General features: G+C 40.0%; 1 protein-coding gene across 2 annotated transcripts in view; it reads right to left on the bottom strand.

Moving 5' to 3' along the window:
* FGF14 (fibroblast growth factor 14) overlaps positions 1-19301 on the bottom strand; it is a 633342-nt gene that overhangs the window by 98530 nt on the left and 515511 nt on the right. For both annotated transcript variants that reach the window (XM_027557925.1, XM_027557926.1), the window contains exons 2-3: positions 15661-15771; positions 8172-8275 (exon numbers count right to left, since the gene is read on the bottom strand). In XM_027557925.1, the coding sequence (XP_027413726.1) occupies positions 8172-8275; positions 15661-15771 (215 nt within the window). The remainder of the gene's footprint in view (positions 1-8171; positions 8276-15660; positions 15772-19301) is intronic.

Consider the following 19301-nt stretch of genomic DNA (forward strand, 5'->3'; position numbering starts at 1 on the left):
GGACATGACTGAGAGGCTGAACACACAACACACTCTGCTTACTTCATGGGGGCTTGAAGTGGACTATGAATTTGTAAATAACAACAACAATGATAATAATAAAGCAATGATAAATATAAAATCATTTGCATTTTATATAATGATGCAGTGATGCAGACCCTTGTTTATCAAGGGTGCTCCTTCAGGCACATGTGTTAGAAATGCATATTCAAAGTTCTGAATTGGTGTTTAATTAACCTTTTAGGTGAATGTCCTGGAGTCTGGATATTTACAATGCTATCTGAGGAAGTCGTATGTATAATGAGGATTGGGAATTTTTGTAAGAATATCCAAAGGTCTGATATATTATCATGTTATTAGCATCATTTTTATAAAGGTACAAGATATGAATGTACTCAGCAAGTCCTCTGCTTTATTACCTGGTATCCAAAATTGCTCCTATTGATTCTGTATATTTACAAATCAGGCAAAATATATTAGAAAGCTTTTTGAAGAATTCATGCTATTTAATAAGGTTCTTTCTAACATCTAACTTCCTCCCTGCAGATGCTGTTGACCCAACTTCAGCTCTGTCTGATATTCTGGAGGAAAAGGAAAACACCATCATCCATCACAGAACAATTGTTTCTCCACCTGCAAACCATTCTTAAGACAGCCTCAGATGGATTCTTCCAGGACACACGAGCTTCCGCATCATCCAGTCGTCATTTAGTGGGGTTATTAACCCACCTGGATATCCTGGTTCAGCTGAAGGCAGCATCTTCATCCACCCCAGCTCCCTCCTCCTTTTGGGTTTTATTTTCTTTGAGGGAAGCATCATAACTCACCAGGTTCTGACTTAATCATATCAGAGTGAGCCTTGATTCTGTTGCCTCCCATACCCAGGCAACCTCAGACTTCTTTCCATAACTTCTTCCTTTATTTATGCATTTTTGGCTATGCTGAGTCTTCATTGCTGCATGGGCTTTTCTCTAGTTTCAAAGAGCGTGGCTACTCCAGTTGTGGTATGCAGGTTTCTCATTGTGGTAGCTTCTCTTGTGGTGGGGCGTGGACCCTAGGGCTAAAGGGCTTCAGTAGTTGTGGCATCTGGGCTCATCAGTTGTGGCTCCGGGGTTCTAGAGCACAGGCTTAACAGTTTGGCACATGGGCTTAGTGGCGCAACTTCATGTGGGGGTCTTCCCAGACCAGGGATTGAACCCACGTCTCCTGCATTGGCAGGCAGAGGCTTTACCACTGAGCCACCAGGGAAGCCCTCCATAACATCTCAAGAACCATCTTCAAATATCTCTCCACCCTTTCAGTTCAGTTCAGTCGCTCAGTCGTGTCCGACTCTTTACGACCCCATGAATCGCAGCACGCCAGGCCTCCCTGTCCATCACCATCTCCTGGAGTTCACTCAGACTCATGTCCATCAAGTCAGTGATGCCATCCAGCCATCTCATCCTCTGTCATCCCCTTCTCCTCCTGCCCCCAATCCCTCCCAGCATCAGAGTCTTTTCCAATGAGTCAACTCTTCGCATGAGGTGGCCAAAGTACTGGAGTTTCAGCTTCAGTATCATTCCCTCCAAAGAAATCCCAGGGCTGATCTCCTTAAGAATGGACTGGTTGGATCTCCTTGCAGTCCAAGGGACTCTCAAGAGTCTTCTCCAACACCACAGTTCAAAAGCATCAATTCTTCGGTGCTCAGCTTTCTTCACAGTCCAACTCTCACATCCATACATGACCACAGGAAAAACCATAGCCCTGACTAGACGAAACTTTGTTGGCAAAGTAATGTCTCTGCTTTTGAATATGCTATCTAGGTTGGTCATAACTTTTCTTCTAAGGAGTAAGCATCTTTTAATTTCATGGCTGCAGTCACCATCTGCAGTGATTTTGGAGCCCAGAAAAATAAAGTCTGACACTGTTGCCCCATCTATTTCCCATGAAGTGATGGGACCGGATGCCATGATCTTCATTTTCTGAATGTTGAGCTTTAAGTAAACTTTTTTCACTCTCCTCTTTCACTTTCATCAAGAGGCTTTTCAGTTCCTCTTCACTTTCTGCCATAAGGGTGGTGTCATCTGCATATCTGAGGTTATTGATATTTCTCCCGGCAATCTTGATTCCAACTTGTGCTTCTTCCAGCCCAGCGTTTCTCATGATGTACTCTGCATATAAGTTTAAAGAAGCAGGGTGACAATATACAGCCTTGACGTACTCCTTTTCCTATTTGGAACCAGTCTGTTGTTCCATGTCCAGTTCTAACTATTGCTTCCTGACCTGCATATAGGTTTTTGAAGAGGCAGGTCAGGTGCTCTGGTATTCCTATCTCTTTCAGAATTTTCCACAGTTTATTGTGATCCACACAGTCAAAGGCTTTGACATAGTCAATAAAGCAGAAGTGGCTCCACCCTTTCCAGTCCCTTAGTTCCCGAGTTGCCAACACCAGTGTCTCTTGGCCCAGAAACAAAGCTAACATGTGTCTAGAAACAAAGTTACTGTGTGTGGCGTGTCTTCCTTTATTCAGTCAAGGAGCTGTTGTCACTGTGGCCACACTGATTACAGGCTTCATGTCATCCACTGCCTGGTACATAAAGTAAAACAGGAAGCGGGAGGCATGGGTGGGCAGCCCACCAGCAGTCAGGTAAACAGCAAGCAGTTTCCTGAGGATGGGTGTCCGGAGACGTCATTCAGAGACAAGACGGGTATCTTCTGACACACAAGAACTCACACAAGAGTTCACGGGCACAGGGAAGAACTCACACAAGACTCCATGGGCACAGAAATACAGGGGAGGGATCGTGTATGCCTGTGGACGAGAAACTTCCAGGCAAGAAGAGAAAGCGCTGGAGGAAGTTAGATACCGCACTGCAACATAACAAAGGGGCTCCATCTTTATGCCCAAACCTGAGCCATGAACAGAGGGCCAAACGTCAAGAAGGAAAGAACACTGTTCCATCTGGTTTTGCTAGAGCTGTGGACTGGGCGGAAAGATGTAGCGCTGATGGTAGGAGGTGGCCGGGAGGTCCGAGACTTGCCTGTCTGGGTGTTCTTATTAAATGGAGGATAGACAACCACACAAATAAAGAAGAGCAAGTGAGAGACACCCACCAGCACAGAGCAGGACAGTGGGGCCCCCTTTGTAGAGAGGGTCATGAAACTGTTTCTGAAAGAGACAACTATAGTATCAGAAAAACCATCTCAGACCAACTAGATAAGACTTTGAGGTCCCTGAAAATACTTTTCTTCAGAATACATAGCATTTAGCTTTTCTCCTCCTTAATTATAGACTACTTCACTACCCCGCTGCCCCATGCCAGCACACACAATCAGCGTGCATGTATACTTTCAGCATCCAGATACCCCAGGGCTTGAGCGAAGAAGCGTGCAGCTCTGCTTCAGATTTCTACAAAGTTCAACTTAGCGGTAGATGAAGTTAGGAAAATCAAATATTTTATTCCACCCAGTGTTAATTTCTGGGCCTGGGTCGTCTGCCTACCAATTTTCACCAAATCTACTCTCACCATTTTGGTCTAAAGCTACCATCAACGCCCCCATCAGCTGTGGAAACAATGCTTGTTGCGTGGAGGTTGGTCATTGGGCTACCAGCTTTAGAATCACCCACCAGTGAAGGAGGGATTCTTATTAAACTGTGGATTCCTGGGCCTCCCCTCAGACATATTGGATTGAAATATCTAGAGGTTCACCCACGGAATCTTTATTTTTCCCATTTGTCCATGTGACTCTTACGAGTCCTGATATTTACAATGCTTTTTCTTGATTTGTTTTTAAAATCTACATGGAAAGGAATTGTCTTCCTCTCCACTTGCATCTCTTGGTTAAGAGACTCAGATGAAATACAGATTTCAGGAGAACACCAGGGCTCACTGTTTCTCTAGATGCCTGCACTGGGGTAACAGAAACATTTACAGCCCCACTTTGGGGTGGGGACATATATTCACATAAATGTCAGCCTGTGATAAGACAATGAAAATGAATCTTTATACACTTTATGTACATTTTTTTTTTACCTCATCATTGAGAAGTAACCAGATTGAAACTAGAATTTTAACACCCCAAATTATTAAAGCATCCAAGGAACATGTTTTCCTGACTTAGATCCAAGATCCTGGGTTTCATCCATTTTATCATCAGTCTCCTTTCTCTCCTTCCCCCACAACCCCTCACTTTCTTATATCAGAAACACCCTTTGGCTTCCACTATTCTCTATTTCTGCCCAGCTGATGAATGCTATTTTTCTTTCATCCCAAGTTTTCTTGAGTGTTTGGAATTTACATTCGAACCTTAACTTTCTATGGAGGATTAACTTAGTTTTTCAAAGTTGTAGGTTGTTTGGAAGGGAGAAAACAAGCGAACAAACAAAGGAACAAAAAGAAACCCACCCTTGACTGTTCCTCACAGCACTATAAATAGTCTGGAGTTGGTCAACATGCATTTTGTTCCCTAAACATTATTTTAAACTAATTCTTTTAAAAAATATTTCCTTGTCAGTTTCTGTTCTGTGACCTTACAGCCTGTGTTCTACCTTCAAGCAAACTGCATCTGACATCAAATCTCTTAGGAGGCCTCTTCAAGTAACATATTAGAATCATTATGACCACAAAAGAAATGACTATTGTCATGTTGATGAAAAGATTCCACAGGGAGCAAGTGCCTTCAGCATCGGAAATGTGATTGTTTACATCTCAGTCAAGATTCCTTCTTTCATCCCCCTGAGGTGAAATTATCTGACAAATTAAATATCTTTATTTGGATGGCAAGGGATTATGAGAGTTTCAAGTCAGATTCCAAGAGTGACTTTCAGTTAATGGAACTCACTTTGAGAGATCTCAGTATTTTATTGCCTACATTCCAAATCTATAGATTCTCAGTAAAACTGATCTCATGTCAGACACTAGTCTAATTTGATCTTTTAAAAGTGAGCACAAAACAGACTCCTTCATTTCTCAGACTTCAATTTTTATATCAAATTTTTTCTTTAAATCGTAGCCTGGGTGGAGTTTTCCTTTTAAAAAAGTTACTCAGCTTAGTTCAAAACTTCTTGGTTAGGTTAACCCATGTTAGCTTTAAAGTTTAAGCTCAAACGTTACATGGAATACATTTTAAGAATATGAAACACCCAGTATATAGTAGCGATATGTACTTCCCAGGGGATGTTAATATCAGTATACACTTCCAGGTGGTTCAGTGGTGAAGAATCCGCCTGCCAATGCTAGAGAAGCATGAGATTCTGGTTCAGTCCCTGGGTCCTGAAGATCCCCTGGAGGAGGAAATGGCTAGCCACTCCAGTATTCTTGCCTGGAAAGTTCCACTGACAGAGGAGCCTGGCAGGCTACAGTCCACGGGGTCGCAAAGAGCCAGACACGACTGAATGAGCACGCACACATGTGATATCCAACCTTCCCCCCGACAAACATTTTCTGATTTTCTTTTACTTGAGATTCCCCGAAAGAAACAGATTATGTTTCAAATGATACTTCTTAATGTTTGAAATTAACAATTCCCTAGGTAACAACTCCCTAAAGGTTTGTATGACATCATCTTGTGTATATAACTTCTCGCTAGAATAGGTGCCAGACCATATTATGAAAAATGTCTGGTGCATGAAAGCCCTATGGTGCGACAATTAAAAGTGATCTGATGAGTCTGACTAATAAGGCTCAAATCCTATCTTCTCTTTTTACTGGTGACTGACGACTCTTTAGGTTCTCTGTGTATCCCTAAGATAATTTTAATGGTATTTGCTTAATTGGCTGGGAGGATTAAATGAGCTAAGACTGCAACGCACTTAGAACAGTACTAGGGAGAGTGCACTAGGTAAATATTAACCATTGTTATCATTATATATTATAGTAACTGTGATGTTATCTTGTGCTAGATTCTCATTTTACTAGGTTCTCAAAAACTAATTACGGAATAAAGGACTGAATGTGGGGAAACATTCCTTTCTCCTGAAGTATTGAAGTTCAAATTCCATTACCTTGAAATAAACAGAGCACTTTCACTAGATAATATTAGTCAAAACTGGAAATCACACTTAATTTGAGTCTAAATCCTTTTTCTATAAGATGCTGAGGATTCTAAGGGCCTGGCCTGGGCAGGCGTAAGCTGGGTGAATAGAGTGCTCCTTCCTACATCCTGCGTTCAGAGCAGAGAGTCAAATATGAGAAGAAGAGAAAACCCAAGTCCTGCAAATCAGAAACTCAACGACCTCAACTGGAAGGCCCCAAACCAAATAACTGGAGAAACTGGTAGGTGACGGCAGAAAACAGCAGGTCGGATGAAAAGCCTGACGTTCTCCCCGGGACAAATCCTGGTGCGTGCTGCTCCCCCAAGATGCGCTTCTTGGGTAGAAGGACCTTATTCAAGGTGTTGAGGACTGAACCAGGCAGCTGGCTCTGTCCTCATTCTGTTCTTGTCCCACCACTTACACTGCACCGAACATAACCAGGACTTGGATTTTAAGCTAAGACCCAGACGCACTCTGATATTCTCTACCTTTAAAAAAAAATGCCATCCAGGTGCAACCCCATCACAAGAAAACAGCATCTCAGAAGCAAAAGAGATCAAACAAACATTTACACTTCCCCTGACATCAATGCCTACGCTAGAGCAGGAAGACATGATAAAATCATCCGTAGAATCAGAACTAGAGGCGACGGCAGAAACTGCATCTGATCACTTTTAGGCATCTCAGAGATGACTGGGGGAGACGAACAAACAAAAATAAGAGCACACACGTCAAATCAATGAAACTGACTTCATTTGAGATGAGGCATCTCTAGGAAATGATCTTTATCTGAGTAGAGCTTTTCTAAAGGGGAGATAGGGAATTCCAGCTTCCTCTGGCTCCCAATATGTTGAATATTCATCTTGGGCAACCGAATGCAATTTGCATAATACGGGGCCCAGGTCTGCTGCAAGAATGGCCTTCAGGGAATGAGAAAGAAGTTTGCAGAAAGACTAGAGCATGTCTCAGCTCAACAGGAAGGGAATCCACGGCTCACATTTTATTTTCCTTGACAGGATTTTCCCAGATTTTGCTGAAGAAAATGTATCATATTTCATGGGAGTCCCCAGAGAACCCTTCTGCTCTGCTTAAGTTTTAGTGGTGTGTGTGTGTGTGTGTGTGTGTGTAAAATGTACGTATGTATACATTTTTTCTGACAATATTTAACAACAGAGTTTTAAAGAATTCATAGGAAGATGACAGGAAAACCCAAATAAGAGAATCTCCTCTGAGGCTCCATGACTTTAATCTGTCAGTTTTTGCTCAAGGGATAATGGAAAGAAGTATTTCCATCTTAAGTCTCTATTGCTTGGACCTCTGGCAGATGCGAATTCTAACTGCATTATAATATATATACACAGCACATCTGAATGCAAATCACTTGTAAACAGTAAATATTGCAGAAGAGAATGGAAAGGTGCTCAGATGGTAATACACATTAATACAAAACCAAGATTTGTTTACATTTAAATGCGATATACATTTTGATATTAGAAATATTTTCCCAGTAAAACACTTAACTCAATCTCAATTCTTGTTTTTTAAAAGAACTACTCTCTCCTAAATTTTCTCTTCTAGAATTACATTTACTCTGTTTCTTTTTGCAAAATAATCTTTTATAAGAAACTCCCTAAGAAAAGTACATTTCTAAATAATAATAGAAAAGGATTACATTAATATCAATCCTTTCTAATAGCAATTAGGTAATAAAATTTCATTTGGGTTTGAAAGTGGACAGATATTACTGCATTTTTCTTAGCCTATAAAGTATCAGCCTATTGTGTTCTTTGCCTTACATTTAAAAAGAAGGAAAGAAAACAATCTGCTTATATAACATCAACCACTTAACAGAAAACTTAAAATTTGGAATATTTGAATAAAGTGGATAAGATCTCTTAAAAAAAAGTCAATCCCTTCAAAATTTCTCAATTTTCGATGAACTGGGACATATAAAAATATGCAAACACACAACTTTAAGAGGTAATGTTCCTCTTCTGCTTGATACACTGATACATTACCAAACATTGCTGAATCATGAATTAACAGCTCCTAGGCATTGTCATAAAGGTCAGACACTAAAGCCAAACTGAAAGCATTCTCCTTTTTGTGGTGGCTGCATCGCTGTGTTGGTGGCCAAGACCTTGGATGTGTTACTTACTGATGGGTAGAGGTAACCTTCTCCATTCATGGCTACGTACAACCCCGTCTTCACTCCCTGGATTGCAACGACGCGCAGTCCCACTGGTATGAGGTTGAACAGTGCTGCGAAGAGAAAGACGGTCTGTCACCAACGGGCAGGGGAAGCAGAGCACCTCCCCCCATCACTTTTCTGTTTCATTTATTCTATTTGAGAGATATTATGTCCGTTATAACCTTCTGAGAGGCTCCCAATTCATTACCTTCTATCTCTCTATTTAAGAAGTTTCTGTTATGAGTAAAGATAGCACTTGAGCTCTGATTTGTAGATCTTAGCAGGCTCCCTATAGCATTCTGAAGAATGGTGGGATAATAAACAGAATCAGGCCTGTAATCACGACTCCAGCATCACAGTCTCCGACACCATTTGATACCAGAAAAAATCAGCTAGGAAGACTCTCAAAGAGCAGAGTTTTATTTTAAAGATTTTTGTTTTTTTTTTAATGTGGACCGTTTTTATAGTCTTTATTGAATTTGTTACAATATGGTTTCTGTTTTATGTTTTGGTTTTTTGCTCACAAGGCGTGTGCGATCTTAGCTTCCTGACCAACCAGCAATCACATCCGTACTCCCTGAATTGGAAAGTCTTAACCACTGGACCACCAGGGAGTCACCCTAAAAGAGGAGAATTTTAAAAGCCCAAATTGAGTGTTTATCTGGTCTTTTAGGTGGAAGGTTTGCTTCATTACTGCAATGTTGTACAGGCAAGAAGTTAAAAAGGTAATTCCAAAGCTAAATTACTCTTGCAGAACCAACACGACATGCCAGCAGAGCCCAGAAAAGATGTTCACCTGCCCAAGTGCTAAATTTAGAAAGAACTAATCACACCGAACGGCGTACGAATTTCAGAGAGGGAATCTTCTTCATTAATATTTCATAAAATTATGAGTGAACACGAAAACAAAGAGGGAAGAGTGTTCAATTTTACCCCCTGAAGAGATAAGAATGTTTCCATGTTCTATTTCTTCCTTTATTGACCAAAAATGTATTCGTATGTAAGTTTCACATTGCAGATAGCAATGTTATCATGATTTTTTTTAAAGTCCTAATTAACATCCTTAATAATGCATTTCCTTGCCAGGGTTATATATGACTGTGTAGTGAGCATTTTAGCATCATTCCTATTTTTCCCTTTGGCCACATGGCATGTAGGATCTCAGTTCCCAGATCAGGGATTGAACCCTCACCCCTTGCAATTAAGTGCAAGAGTCTTAACCACTGAATCTCCTAGGAACTGTCTAATATCATTCTTGGTGATGACTGCTTGAAGATTTTATTATAGACACATTTATAAGATTATCATTAATTATGAGAGGTTATCTGCTCCTATTTGCATTCTTAATTCAAGTCTAGAATTAAGAGAACCATCCCAGAAGAGGCAATGAAAGCACTAAAATGTTGAAGTAAATGTACAAGGAAAATATCTTAGGTTTAGGCTCTTGCTTGTATTCCACGAAGAATAAATAATTTGAAAGATGTGGGCAATTTTGACTTAAATCTGTGGGTCTACTCAGTACATAATTTTAAATGGACTTTCTACATTGTGTTCTATTTAATTCCGAGGCACATGGTTTCTCTGATCGAGTTGGGGGAGATTACACCTTCTCTTCCGGTTACTATATGTTACTGATCTTGGGATCTCAAGATGTCTGTGCTACTCAGATGATGAAATGAGAATGGCTGGCCATGACCCTTGAGAATTATCCCTACAAGAACATTCAGGGGCATCAGGTTTTGTGGGTATTCACTTTCAGGATGCAAACTAGCATTGAACTGTCTTCTGTAGGATTCTAGGGGCTTATAATACCCTTATGGAGGAATGAGGCTTCTGTTTGCTTATTTCTATTATATTATTTAATGTTAAACATGAATGTGGAGTGATTGAATACTTGTGGCATGGCAACTTTCAGTATTTCTTCTTTTTTAATTTTTTGGCTGCGCTATGCAGCAGGTGAGATGTCAGTCACCCAACCAGGGATTGAACTCACACCCTCTGAATTGGAAGTGCAGACTCTTAACCACTGGACCACCAGGGATGTCTGCTCAGTATTCCTTCCTCGTGGAAGAAAGTCATTGGATATTTTTACTCTCTTCTATATCACCTGAACTGTCCCATCTTGCTAATATTTTGAAAGGATTGGCACCATAGGATAATTCCTGATTTATTTGCAAAAGTTTTTAGGGAAAACCATAATTGTGCATCTGCCCATGCAAACTTTTCTATCTGAACCTATTCAAATGTATTTATTCTAACCTTCATATATGTTGGAGAAGGAAATGGCAACCCACTCCAGTATTCGTGCTTGGAAAATCCCATGGACAGAGGAGCCTGGTAGACTACAGTCCATGGGGTTGCAAAGAGTTGGACACGACTGAGTGACTTCACTTTCACTTCACTTCACTTTCATATATGTCTGGTGGTGTTGTGTGCGTGCTCAGTCATGTCCGACTCTTTGCAACCCCATGGACTATACAGTCCATGAAAATCTCCAGGCCAGAATACTGGAGTGGGTAGCCTTTACCTTCTCTTGGGGATTTTCCCAACCCAGGGATCAAACCTGGGTCACCCACATTGCAGGTGGATTCTTTACCAGCTGAGCCACAAGGGAAGCCCTGCACTGTATTTAAAAATATACATATATATATATATATATACACTTTTCCCCCCCACAGGGTTTTGACTGAGACCTGAATTATAATAGTTATTATCATTTATAGGAAGAAAACAGAAAGTGAATCCATAGAACCACTGTAATGCGGAAGCCCACTCAGAGCTGACCATGACGGATCCATGGTGCTTGTCGTAACAACAGATACTCACAGTAATTGAAACATTATTATGGGTTTTCAGCCTTTTTATGTCTAACACAATTATAAAGCGATCCCACAAGGCCTGGGGGATGTTCATGCTACTTTGTCCATTCTGTGGAACACTCCAGTCTCCATATGATAGTGAATTTCATTCAACCCTGGCTGCACTTTAAAACTAGCTGTATTCATAAGACAGGATGAAAGAAAGTGAAAACTGAAAGTAAACTCGATGAGCCGTGTCCGACTCTTTGCAACCCCATGGACTATAGGCTCCTCTGTCCCTGGGATTTTCCAGGCAAGAGTACCCGAGTGGGTTGCCATTTCCTTCTCCAGGGCATCTTCCCGACCCAGGGATCAAACCTGGGTCTCCAGCATTGCAGGCAGACGCTTTACTGTCTGAGCCACCAGAGAAGCCTTATAAGACAGGATGGCTATGCCCAACTCCAGAGCAATGAAATTAAATCAGAACCTCTGGGAGTGGGTTTAGGGCATCAGGAACTTTTCTTTCTTTCTTTCTTTTTTTTTTTTTTAAAAAAAAAAAAGCTCCTCAAACGATCCTAGCCTACAGACAAGGTGAGAACCACCTTCCTGAGGCCTGTTGAATAGTGGGCATTGTGAGGGAACAGCTGGTTTTATACATCAGGTTACCAGGTTGGGAATCTCTCAGGTAAGAGGGGCTTTAATCTAGCAATAAAGACTGACACATGAATATTTCTATAGCCCTCTTCTGCTTTCAGTATCTCGTAGTGGGAACAGTGACCTTTAAGAGCACAGGAAAATCCCAAGCTTTTGGCCACTTGCCAAAAGTAAACTGAAGAAAAAAATCATTCTGTAATCAAATACCATAGTCATGGTAATGCTTATCTCTGGTGCATAGAAGGGAAGCTCTAAGAATTTCAGAGCAACACACTCTGTAAAATGAGTGTGATGATAAAGTACCCCAGGATTTCACTTCTGTTTGTGAAAGATGTTTCCAGGGCACTGGAAGCCTGGGTAAGCAGGTGAGTTGCTTCAGAATCTCTCAGTTAGGACCAATTATCCACCCTTCCCCATTTTCTTGCCCAAAAAGCTGTAGATCTCACCCGGTGATCCGGGGAGGGCACTAGCGTCAGGGCGATAGGTTTGCCTGCCACCCTTTCTCCCTTTGAAGGTGTTTAAATTTTTTGACAAAGAAAGCTTAGCAGGGTGGTTCTGACTTTGCCTAGTTCTGTGCTATGCTGTCACATCTAACTCTTTGCGACCCTATGGACTATAGCCCGCAAGGTTCTTCGGTCCATGGGATTCTCCAGGCAAGAATACTGGAGCGGTTGCCATGCCCTCCTCCAGTCCTGACCCAGGGATCGAACCCAGGTCTCCTGCATTGTAGGTGGATTCTTTACCAGCTGAGACACCAGGGAAGCCCTTACCTAGTTCTAAGTAATCTCGTATTTACTAGTGGGCTAGCAATGAGCTCCAGTCATGCAGGTTCAAGCCTCAGTTCTCTCATTTGGTGACTTTCGGGGTGCCATCAGGGTGACTTTTAGGTTATTCCTCTTTATTTTTCCTACCAATGGGTGACTGATCTTTGTTTTGTATTCAGAGAAATAGCAAAAAATTGGAATGTTTGTGAATAATTACATTACACTCTCAAGCAAAATGGAGAAGGAAATGGCAACCCACTCCAGTATTCTTGCCTGGAGAATCCCATGGACAGAGGAGCCTGGTGAACTACAGTCTTTGGGGTTACAAGAGTCTGACATGATTGAAGTGACTTAGCTTAAGCAAAGAGGGCAGTGCTCCACTGAGGACTTGTCTGTCTGTCAGCATCTCTGACGCTCTCACCTTCATTTCTAAAGATCACTTTTCAGGGCTAATGATTTTCCCAGAACATATGAGACTACTGTGATGAACCAGAGAAAAGAAGATGCGTTAAAATTTATCCTATAAGCTTGTGTTTTTCAGTTAAGATGGTGATAGTATGAAAAAGTTGAGTTAATTAGTAATTCCCATTGCTTTTACAAAGCTGCTATAATCCTGCAATGTTTTATAAATTTTGCAGTCATGCAGTTTTCATAACCTTTTGAGGAGGGAACATCTATCTCAACCTGTTTTATTCTGTTCTGCCTTGTCTTTGCAAATGTTAAAACAGTAAGAAACTAACCTAACTGACTTAAAGGGCACAGAAAACACAGTGGTTAACTTGTAAGAAAAGAAGCTGTGGGCTAGATCTTTGCAGAGGAATGGAAGCCCTTGCAGCCTGGTCACTATGATTTGGTTCTGATTTGCTTGTCCACTGGGGTTCCCATTCCTGCCTGGTTCCCAGAACTGCTCCTCAGCAGCATTGAGGGGGATTAGAAAGGATTTCAAGAGCCACACAAAGATTCTCTTCCAGGGGAAAAGCCTCATACATTTACTGAACAGAAGGCCCAGTATTTTTTAGTATCTCAGCTTCCCGGTCCAGTGTTTAATACCATGCAGATAACCAGATATAATCATGTGTGTGTGTAATTTCTACATCTGCACTTTCATAATTTAGAAAATATTGTGCTGCTTATTCAATTGTGATGTAATACACTGTAAAAAAAAAAAAAAACACAGTGTCTACTGATACTTCTTAACTTGATATTGATTCCATCATGAAAAAACCAACTTGTTTGATGCTACAAAAACAAAAGGAGAGGTAGGGAAAAAACTCATAAAACATTTGCTTGAAGGAAGCTATTTTTTCAGGAAGTCCAGCTAAGCAGCATTTTCGTATAGCTATAATTTTTTTTTCTTTCTTTGAAATTGTTTGTCTGATGGATGACATCAGCCTCTAGTCTGATAAATCAGAGTGTCATAGGTCTTATCGTGATCAGACTTACAGAAAACGTGCTTTCATGCTCTACTAGACTCTGGCCAAAGAAAATCAGAGACACTGAAGACATGAGAACTTAGGAATCTAAAGTCCATGACCCTCACGACTCTAACATACAAAAAAAAGAATGCCTTTTGTCAAAGAGTGGGTGAGGAGTTTAAAGTAGGGAAAGGAAAATTAGCAGATGTATATATTCATACATATATGTAATATATATTAACATGAATCAAAAGAAACTAACATCTTCTGTAGGTCAGAGATGGTTAAGTGCTGACGATTTTGAGACTTCAACCTAATATCAAAATCCCAACAGGTAAACAATGTTTGATGCCAACCTTATGAATAAAAACGTCTTCTATTTCTTCCCTTTGCCTGAATTACTTTACTTTCTCTTTTTCTAAATCAAGAGGAAATAAAGCAAAGAAAAATCAATGAACAAATATGACAGGGAAAAGTCTAAAGTACAAAAGGATGACATAATAGAGACAAGGAGATGAAAAGATTAAAAACTGAATAGGAGGAAAATATAGATAAAGAAAATATTTGAAGTTGAAAGAAAAATTTTAAAATGAAGTAATGTCCAAAGTCTAAAATACAAACACAATGTTTGGGAAAATAATGATATTTCACTTAGCAACACCAAATGCAAAAATAGCCTACTTTATATTATTAGCTTCTCTCAGAATCAGTGTATCTGAACAGTTGATGACTAGACTTTAAAACAGGAACTGTCTATAATTTGGTTATATGTATTCAAAGCCTCCTTCTTCCCATGGAATAAAGTTCTGTATGTGAAGGATAAATGCTAAATCGATGAAAAGATTCATATCCACTAGTAAAATGTGATAAAATATTTCCAATAAAATTGATTTTTGCTTTTCACTCATTCTCCTGAGCAATGAAAAGTGTCTACTTTTGAACTGATGTGCTAAATTAAAGGGAATCAGAGGCCAGGATGCACAGAAAATAGGAAACAAAAACAGAGAAAATTGAAGAGAAGGAGTGCCAGAATAAAAATACAAAGAAAAGTTATATGTAAAGAAATCGTAAAATGAAGACAGATATGAAAACAATGGAAGGTAGGTGGCTTTTTTAATTTAAAAAAACAGCACAGATCCAATTTTATAAATAAATAATTCATACAATGTGTTAAAAAGTACACAGCCTTCATGTTCCCTCTATAAAGAAAAATATTATCTTGTTGAACACAAAGAATTTGAAAAATAACACTTCCATTATTTGAAACAACTAATCCTTATTGTTCTTGAAAACACAAGAACTAATCCTTATTGTTCTTAATGATAACACAGTTATCATTAAGAAGCTACACACATGTACACCCGTGGCTGATTCATGTGAATGTATGGCAAAAACCACTACAATATTGTAAAGTAATTAGCCTCCATTTAAAATAAATAAGTTAATTTACAAAAAAAAAAAAGAAGCTACAGGTCTCACAAAAATAAAACTTCCAAAGTAAATAGGTAATCAACTTTCATCTGAATGCATTAGTGCAATTACTTTGATGATAATGAGATTCAAGTAACAATAACACTGGATATGACAACTGCTTGGGGAAAAAACTGAAAAGATGAATAATTCTCTTAAAATGACAGGTGTCTTTAGTGGCTCTGTGAGTATTTCTATCCAGGTGGTCCAAAGAGAATTGTCAATGGCATTCTAGGGTATAACATTTGTAAAAATGAATGCACGTAACCCAATATTTACAACTGTACTTGGAAAGTCACGTAAGCAGCAGCGTCTCCACCGATTGTGTGAGCCGGTGGCCTGGGGGGTCACTTACTAGAATTAGTGCTGTCCTCCTTGGTCCCGTCGAGAGCTCCATCGGGGTGCATTTGCAAGTAGTAGCCTTGCCTGCAATATAACCTGGTCACTATACCCTTGAGCTGGGGATCTGAAAGGCAAACACAGAGGTCATAAGCCTCACAACGCGTCACAGTGGAGTTTCTTTTTTCTTCCCTGCTTCTTTTCTTTCTTTCTCAGAAGTAAGAGGGTATTTTATAGAAACATTTTATAGAAGCACCTTTTATTTTATGTTTCCCAGAAATGTCTCTGCATTTCTCAAACCTGGAAGATGCTGATCACAGGAGGTGAAGAAAATGCCGTCGTAAACTTATTTTTCGTAAAGTTGTAAAGCCAGAAACTTTAGATAACAGGTCATTAAAAAAAACTGACATGTATGTATTTAAATAATTAGTTAAAATGATTAAACTACTTAATCTATTTAGCTATGAGCTAAGTCCTAAACTAACTAGCTTAATAGTTTAAACTAATATCATTCAGGATGGTGGGACAAGAATTTTGCAAACTCCTGGCTTTAAGAAACCATATCAAAGGCTTTTTAAGAGAATTTTTTTTTTTCACTTAACTTGACAAGTAATCCCCAAATGTGAAAAACTTCTATTAAAAAAAAAAAAGCCATACTAACATTTGGTACACATTCTCAGAAAAAGCCCTGATATGGAGGCTGTTTCCTTGCTGCTTAAACAGTCACCCTAACTTGCACAGAAGTATTGTGTACTTAGAGGTGATCCACAGTAAAATGTGAAAACCAACTTCTGAATTCAGGGCGAGACACAGTAACAAACCTAAGCTCTCTGGCCATCAGTCAGTCAGTTCAGTCGCTCAGTTGTATCTGACTCTTTGCAACCCCGTGGACTGCAGCACGTCAGGCTTCCCTGTCTGTCACCAACTCCCAGAGTTTACTCAAACTCATGTCCATCAAGTCAATGATGGCATCCAACCACCTCATTCTCTGTCATCCCCTTCTCCTCCTGCCTTCAATCTTTCCCAGCATCAGGGTCTTTTCCAGTGAGTCAGTTCTTTGCATCAGGTGGCCAAAGTATTAGAGTTATACTGCATTCAGTATTGCATTCAGCTTCAGCTGAATCTCCAATAATCTCTGGCCATAATCCAGACCAATTAGATGAATTAGACAGATAATCCTATATAATTTATATAACCACAAGGGATAGTAAAATTATACACTATGGATTTTTATTCTTGTCTCAAATGGCTTAAGCTCAAGGACAGTGGAAGTTTATTAAAACTAAAAGGAAAAATACACAGTAACAGACTTCTCATTAGATGATTCGTAGAAGAGATAGCCGGTCTAGTGATCCGGTGCTTCACAAAGAGCCAACTGTACCTTCAAAAATAAATATTTGCATGTAGCTTTTCAAAGGTCACCACCATCTCATGACTCAATTTGATGGGAGACATCAGAATCCTCCCCATGGCAACTAACATGTCTCCACAACCCCTGAATGAGACATGCAAATGTGATCATGCTGTCAAAACAGGCAGTTGTTACAGAATGATGAAACCGAGCATGTTGTAATTGATCAAAAAATGATGGATGGCAAACAGGTGAACACACACACAAAAATGTGCAAAAACAAACCAAAAAAGCTGTTCAAAACAGAATATCCTCAGCCTTTTGTCTAGTTCTCAAGAAATTAAAAAGAATGACAGCATCTGTTTCTATGTACATCTGATGTATCTGATCATTTGAGAAATGCCCCCATGGCACTGTGATATTGAAGAATCTGGAAAATAATGCATGAAAACCACAGCATGGCAGCATTCATGTAATCAAGCATGTCAGAATACAGGTGTTCTTGGAGGAGTAGGATTTTAGAAAGAAACACCTAAGTGATTATTAAGTAGTAAAGACTCTGCCTGCAATGCAGGAGACCCGGGTTCCATCCCTGGGTTGGGAAGGTCCCCTGAAGAAGAGAATGGCAATCCACTCCAATATTCTTGCCTGGAGAATCCCATGGACAGATCATGGGGTCACAAAGAGTCGGACATGACTGGGTGACCAACACTCACACTAAAAGTGACTATTACAATTGTGTCATGCATGTTCCTTGTGTGTGTGTGTTCAGTCGCTTCAGTTGTGTCTGACCCTATGGACTGTGGCTCACCAGAATGCTCTGTCTATGGGATTCTCCAGGCAGGGATACTTAAGTGGGTTGCCATGCCCTTTTCCAGGGTATCTTCCTGAGCCAGGGATCAAACCCACGTCTCTTATGTCTACCTGCACTGGCAGGTGGGTTCTTTACCACTAGTGCCACATGGGAAGCCCCGTATGTTCCTTACTCTGTAGTATATAACTTAAAAAATCACATAATTCTAACATGTGCCTAAGTGAACCTTACTCTGCTCATCACCCAATAAGTACTACTGAACCTTTAAGTACTGACGATTTTTCCTAGTTTTGCTGTATCATATTTATGCTTGTCACTGGAAGTAGGTAGCCCAGAAAAAGAAGGGAACAAAAGTGAAAAGGTGAGATAGGGGTGGCAATGCTTAGTTGCCATGAAAACATACAGAGCATTTCAGAGACAGAAAATTTTTTCTGCAAAAGCTTTATGTTCTGGATCACTTACTTTTAGTAATCCTATATTTTAGCTATGATATCTTCTGGACTTGAATTAAGTATACCAGGCAAGAAAGTGAGAAGACAGGTGACCCTCACAAGTCCCTTCACACTTACAGAGAGGCCCCTTCTCCTTTGTTTCTTCTATTAAAAAGATAGCACAAGCACTGGAGAGAAAGTGGAGAAAAGCGAACCCTTGTGCATGGTTGGTGGGGTGTAAACGGGTGCGGTCACTGCGGGAAACAGCATGGAGGTTACTCACGCTGATGAGTGAAACTGACCAGCATGAAAACTGAGCCACAGGCTCCAGAGATCCCACTTACGGGTATATATACAAAGGAAATGGAATCAGGATCTCAAAGAGCTATCTGCACCCCCGTGTTCACTGCAGCATCATTCGCCACAACCAAGACGTGGAAACGACCCGTGTCCATCAGCAGATGAATGGACACAGAAATGCGCGGTGTAGATGCACAGTGGAATATTATTCAGTCATAAGAAAGGAAACCCTGCTATTCGTGATAACAGGACTGAACCTGGAGGACATTAGGCTAAGGAGCTAATTTGTAACCCCACCTCATGCCTGCCAAGAAATTACAAGTAAAAGACAAAATTGTATTTTTGAGTTCTTATTTAATTTCAAGAAAAGAAAACCAAACTGATTTCTATTTATCTGCTTTCACAGTATTTGTTTTTTCTTTTTCTTTTTCTTTTTAGAAACCATAGTAATATTGACTGTTCTTCTCAGGTGCCACAATTCACTCACTGAATTTTCACCACAGTTTACTTACAAAATGGGAAACCCATTTTGATAATGAGAAAGTAAAGACACAGCACAATGAGGTAATTCGACAAACAGCACATGACTAATAAGTGCAAAGCTGGATTGACGTGATCCTGCCCACTTAACCACTAAATTATGTAGCCTGTAAAAATTGAACAATCAGACTAAACTATCTTAAACAACTGAAAATGAAATGCAAACATCTATTCTTTAAAACTAGATTCTCAAAGGTTATTTTGGGCTGTGTCTAACCCCG

The sequence above is a fragment of the Bos indicus x Bos taurus genome, chromosome 12 (assembly GCF_003369695.1).
Source record: "Bos indicus x Bos taurus breed Angus x Brahman F1 hybrid chromosome 12, Bos_hybrid_MaternalHap_v2.0, whole genome shotgun sequence".
Classification (NCBI taxonomy): domain Eukaryota; kingdom Metazoa; phylum Chordata; class Mammalia; order Artiodactyla; family Bovidae; genus Bos; species Bos indicus x Bos taurus.